Below are 6,186 nucleotides of genomic sequence, written 5' to 3' on the forward strand. Positions count from 1 at the left end.
CACCTAGTTGTCTTCTCTAATCAGAAATTTCCAATTTCAAGCACAATCCATCACAATTATGCCAAGTTTACAACTTTCTCATTGGCTACCAAGGGCCTTGTAATTTTCTTATTGGCCCATGAACTGGTGCCCTCGTGTAATTGGTTGACAATATGAAGACCCTAGTTAGGGTTTGTAGGGCTAAATCTTGGCTTTTGATCTTGAATCAACCTTGACCATTCAATGTAATTGAACATCTATAGAAGGCCTAGGTCTTCTCCTTTTGTAACAGTTAGCCGTAGAGAAAATAGAAGGATGGAGATAGTAGAAGGTTAGGTTAGAATAGATTAGATAAGGGAGAGACTTGATCAAATATTTCTTATGATGTTATCAAAGTGATTGATAAATCACTGTTGGATTTCATGGTGAATTACATAATGTTGCTTTGAAGTGTTGCATGGTTTCCTCAATCTTCCACTTGAGATAGATCTTGTTTCACGTTGAAGTAGTTTAGTTAATTAAAGTAATTGTGGATGTTGGCTTGCTTGCCTCAAACAAATCCTGGCCACCAGCCTCTTGTTGATTGTAAGTGTGCCTTGTGTGGTTAGCCAACGATCAGAAGCACTTAACTTCAATTGACATTCAATCTTTAGTTTGCATCTATTTGATGGGATTGAAGAGGAGATATTGATATGAAAACCATTAGAGTATTCCTTAGATGCTTGCACTAATTAAGCTACGTCTAGTAGAGTCCAAGTCATCCATGATTTCTTGCATTCATAATTAGGAGTAGAAGTAGTCGAAGTTAGCTTTAAGTTTAAGTTGAACTGAAAGTTGGATGATCAAAAAATGTATTTTCATTGCACATTCTGAAGCCAAATCTTTTGAAGTGCAAATTGTCAATATCCAAAGCCCCTAACTAATTACCAACAAATCACATCATTTCACTGAGGGATAATCTATGGTAGAAGGAACCTGATGTCATTTCATGATCTTAATTTGCAAGCTTAGAATGAGAGATGACCTTATATCAAGAGAGGATTCAAAGTTTGATGTGTCACTCTGAAACATCAAACATTTGATTCTACATGTTGTAGTGGAATAAAACTCACATCAATTGGTCATAAATATAATAGATTGGATTTGGATATTTCTTCAGAGGCAAAATAATAAAGTCAAACACTTATATCCATATACTCAAAGACTTAAATTATAGTTTGTGATAATTAAATTGACCCCTCTGTAATTAGATATCAATATCTATTATATCTTGCACATAGTGCAATATTATGGATATAGGGTTAACCACATAGCATTATACCACCCTATGAGGATTAACATATCCATAGCATATTCCATATTTACATATTAAATCCGCTAACAGAGATTACCAGCAAATGACATCATTTCACTGAGCAATTATCCACGATAGAAGGAACCTTTAAGTCATTTCATGATCTTAATTTGCAAGCTTAGCATGAGAGATGGCCCTATATCAAGACAGAATTGAATGTTTAATGTTTCACTCTGAAAATTTGAGTATTTGATTCTGCATGTTATAATGGAATAAAACTCACATCAACAGATCATAAATATAATAGGTTAGATTTGGATACTTCTTTGGAGGCAAAAAAAAATGAAGTCTAACATTTAGATCCATATACTCAAAGACCTACTATAAGTTTGACATAATATACTTGACCCCTGTATAAGTAGATATCAATATCTATTATATCTTGCACATACAGTCTGCAACATTATGGATATAGGATTTATATAGTCGACATTGTTAATCCAAAGACAATCTTCACCATACAGCATTATACCACTCCTATAATATTAAATATTTGTAGTATATTCCATATAAACATATTAATTTGACATATTGATATCCATATCATATTGCATGGATATTGTGAACTGAGTCTAAAATAGCAAATGTTGTAGAGTCTAATCTCCACTATTTAGTTCAACTGCACAATTTAGATACAATAAGTTAGAGAAGTTGAAGGTATTGCCCCAATATTCCAAGGCACCCAAGCAAGGGACATTACACAATGCTATCATTTGAATAATTGAAATTTTCCATATGTTTTAAATTTTACTTTCATTTATAATTGTCCCCTTGTCATCTCCAAAAAATGGCTCCCCCCATCCCCATTCCTGAAACGTTTCCTCTTGTACCCTACTATTCCCATGGTGGAAACTAGGGTTAACATGGTAGATAAGTTATACAGACAAGGTAACTCACAATGCATTTATCTACATGGCCTGTATGAAAAGTTACTACTAGTACATCCAATGCATCCACTAAGTGTAATTGTGTTGGTAGCCTATGTGAGCAGCTGCTCATTTGGATAGAAATAAGGGCATAACACCCTTAAGTTTCTGTAATAATGCAATTTTATATAACTAGTGCATGTTCATGGTAAGATTTATGTCCCACTTAGGACTCACAAAAGTGAAGGCAATCCAAATCTGTGTGAAGGTGTTCCCATATTCTTATTTTTGAAAAAATTGTGCTTGCCTTTTGTTGCAAATATGCTACAATAGAGCTTACTCTCATCTTACTCATCTAGTTAATTTTTTACAGGTATTTATTGCCGCCTTCAACTGATGTCTGTAGAATGATCCTTCTTAGCATCAATTTCAGCCTTTTTAAAGCAAAAATGGTGTTTAGTCCCATCTGAGTGCTCCTGCAAATGCTCACTTATCTACCTTGTTGATACATATATCTGCACTATCCTCTTCAATGTTCATTTCAACAGATCTTCCTAATTCATATGTCTCCCACACATGCAATTCAATGGAATTGATCTAACATCTCAACTTCCATTCCAAATGATCTTGGAATCTTGAGGTCCTTCTGCTGCAGGAGCATCTTGCATCACAAATAAAGGGGGGCATAATTTAAATTTATTATTAAAAAAATTTACAAAAATTGTGGAGGAGAGAGAAAGTGACAAAAATTAGAGAGAAAAATAATAATGGAGAAAAAAAGGGAAAAAGGCATTTCATTTACCAAGGTGGCATTTTAAAGGTTAGTGGAAAGTTCCTTATTTCATGTATTTAATGTTTACTGCCAAGCCGACTTGTGGCTTGAAGGTGTATTTAATGAGAGTGTTTATTTAATGTCTTTTATGCTAGGCCGACTTGTGGCTTGGTTGACTTGTGGCTTGGTCTAGTATAAGTAGAGGGTCTTGTGGAATCTGAAATCATTATTCATTTGGCATGGGATCTAGCATGGTGTAAGTCAGCTAGAGAGGAGTAGCTAAGAAGAGCGAAGTTTGTTAGCAAAGCTAGTAGCTGCGGCTTGGAAAAATAAGAAGGTTGCATGGTGGCTTGCGAGCACAAGTTTAATTCTTCTTGGGGTTTTCTACCAAATTGCAGATCTAGGCTAGCTAGGGTTCAACTCTTGCGGGATCTTGCAAAGCAGTTGTTGTATTTGCTTATGTATTTGGCCACAACCCAAAAGGCCTTACCGACCGACACATTGCATGTAATCAGTTGTTTTATGAATAAAGAGTTGAGTTTGGTATCAGATCTTGTATCTTGTGTTGCGTTTCCATTGTGTGGTTAATTGTTGGGGGCTAGGACATCTCCATTGAGAATTGTCCTACCTTGTACTGCATCACATTCTTTGAGTTGCTTTGCACAAGGAGAGTAGTCTTAATGTTCTTGCATTTTAGAATTCTGCAAATCTTGCTCAAAATCTTGTCAACATATGGGAGAGGCACATGGGGTTGGTCTGTAAGGATCCTCGTATCTCAATTATTTTCCTCAAGAAACACATGGCGTGTGAAAATCCTCTCCCACCTACTTACCATTGTAGTTTTTCTTCTTGAAGACCATTCTCAAGCACCTTCGCTCTTGCTGCTAGTTTCCTCATCTAAAATCCTAAGAAATCTAGTAACCAGAGTCCTGAGAATCACCCCTTTTGTGTCAATGGCGATGAGAATAGATCTGTAGGTTCATAGTAATATATTTATCTGTGCATTTCCTGTAGTCCTATAACAACAGGAAATCAAATACCTTTATTTTAAGGACACCGAAGAAAATTAAACGACCTCCACTATCCAGATCTGTTGTACAAGTTATAAGAGAATTGGATCAAAAAGATGGGCATAGCTTAACAACATTGCGCTGTAACTTAACAGCATCATAAATGGTATCAAGGTACATATCAAACCTCTCAAACTCCACTTTACAGTGTGGCGGCTTAAATAAGCATGGTACATGTATACCTCTTCCACTGTTTTGTTCTAGCCGGGAGCAAAAGTGGCATCTTCTTCAGGTGCTCCATCATATGGTAGGCTGGTCAAGCGGAGAGAGGTGAACACGTTGCAGAGCCTTTTGTTTGCTTAAAAAAACCCCGGAACATGAAAGTGAATCTCCTGCAGATTTTACTAGAAGAGTAGTCCCATGGAATGCACTTTTTCTAATCATATTAACCCCTCGTTAATAGGGATACTAAGTAGGACATCAAAGCTCCCTAAAACGTTGCCCACTTCTAAACCCCTCGTTAATAAGGATATTAAGTAGGACATCAAAGCTCCCTCAAATGTTGCCCACTTCGAACTTTCTAATTTTTTATCGTCAGCATACTCAGCAAATTAACTGTCCAAAATCAAAGAAATACGGCCCACCAGTGCATTAAGTTTTCCTGTAACGAAAGCAAACAAGTTTAGTGGCTAAACAATCAGTTATGTCAACACCCTGTTTATGGATTTTCGTAACTCCACATATTCTTGGAGTGACTTTCATGCTCCAAACCAATATCTTCTTGAAAGGCCTCCCTCCAAAGATAGGATTTTGATCGTTCTAGCTGCATGTTCATAAGCAAGAGACTAGATTATATTTCAACTTTCTTCAACTCGCACCATTCTAACACGGACTTTCCATCTTGGTCAAGTGATCCAACTTAGTCATTACCAAGACAAATTTGCCCTCAACTTCCTTTCTAATATGAACGCTGAATTTTAATTCGACCGAAACGAGCTCTGAATGCTACTATCTTCCATGGACCAGCTACGATTCCATCCTGTGATTTCTCCATAAGTAGCCCGGCAAAAGTCTGCTCACCACCGAAGCTGCCGGCCTTACTATCGTTTGAGGTGTGGCTCGTTTTCCTTTGAGGTGTGGCTCGCTTTCTTCGAAACAACCTCGTCTATAGCGATGTTGCTTCTAAGAAGGCTTAAAAATCCTAAAAACCCATTACACAGTCCACGCTTCATTTTTTTCATTTTCGATGTATCTAGCTACATTCAATGGCAACCAAAAAGCATTGTGTCCGGATGAGATTGGTAAATTATCAAAGCCAAAGGGTTATTTTTCACATTAGAACATCGAGGGTAACACTTCACAATCATACAGCCGCTATCGTGTTTTGCATACAATCTCGGAGCTTTTTAAGCTCAGTGGTAACTCTAACCTGATTGCGAGCGTCGGGAAGGCGGAATGACCAAGCATGATCAACAAGAAAGATCTGGGAATCCTTGAGCAAAGTGTCGCACGATAGCACCAGGCGTTTCTGCTTGCCATTTTCGCACAGCTCAATCTGAAAAAAGCTGCCACCGTCGAATGTCTCGCTACTGAGTTTTTCAAATAACTGCTGATAAAGTACAGCAGGAACACCAGAAGCGGCCAACAGCACTCCATGGACATCCACGAAATCTTTCAACTCCTTGATAATCACCATACCGCGAAATTGTTCGACTGCTCTATCTGCAATTTCCCCAATTGGTCATCAGTTTCAACCCTTCTGTTTTCATTTTTCCTGTTTGTTTGGTCATTTACCATACCCTAAACCCTTCTGTCTCGAACTTGCCAGAAAAACACATCAAATGTGGGACCACTAAGGCAGGGATCTATGAGAGGGGGCTTGGGCTCTATTTTTTGTAGAGGGGCGGCTCCATGGTAATTGTTATTCGTTCTTGCCGTAGGCACTCCATGTTCTTTTTGCCTTTTGTTGCTGGCCAATGAAGTCATTTGATTTTTTCACAAATACTTTTTCAAGAATGTTTTTATATTGTTGTTTCATTTTCTGACTTTTTTTTCAATTTGTAAAGCATTTTTTACATATGATTGTACAGTGAACAGTCAATGTGGTGGGATTTTGCATCAATTTTTTATAGGTTTTTTAAAAAAAATCAAAGGTTGTTAGCTTAGGTTTTAGAAAGTAGGTAAATAGGTAAGTCTAAAGATTGT

The 6,186-nt window shown here is 37.2% G+C and overlaps 1 protein-coding gene across 1 annotated transcript in view; it reads right to left on the minus strand.

Annotated features, from left to right (window-relative positions):
* The window catches only part of LOC149574807 (tubulin-tyrosine ligase), a 118,823-nt gene extending 112,997 nt beyond the window's left edge, over window positions 1-5,826 (minus strand). Inside the window, exon 1 of the mRNA XM_089814632.1 lies at window positions 5,411-5,826. Within this exon, the coding sequence (XP_089670758.1) occupies window positions 5,411-5,677 (267 nt within the window). The 5' untranslated portion in view covers window positions 5,678-5,826. The remainder of the gene's footprint in view (window positions 1-5,410) is intronic.
* Window positions 5,827-6,186: the final 360 nt, after the last annotated feature.

The sequence above is a fragment of the Cupressus sempervirens genome, chromosome 2 (genome assembly GCF_028749045.1).
Source record: "Cupressus sempervirens isolate cs-2001-9-10 chromosome 2, ASM2874904v1, whole genome shotgun sequence".
NCBI classification, from domain to species: domain Eukaryota; kingdom Viridiplantae; phylum Streptophyta; class Pinopsida; order Cupressales; family Cupressaceae; genus Cupressus; species Cupressus sempervirens.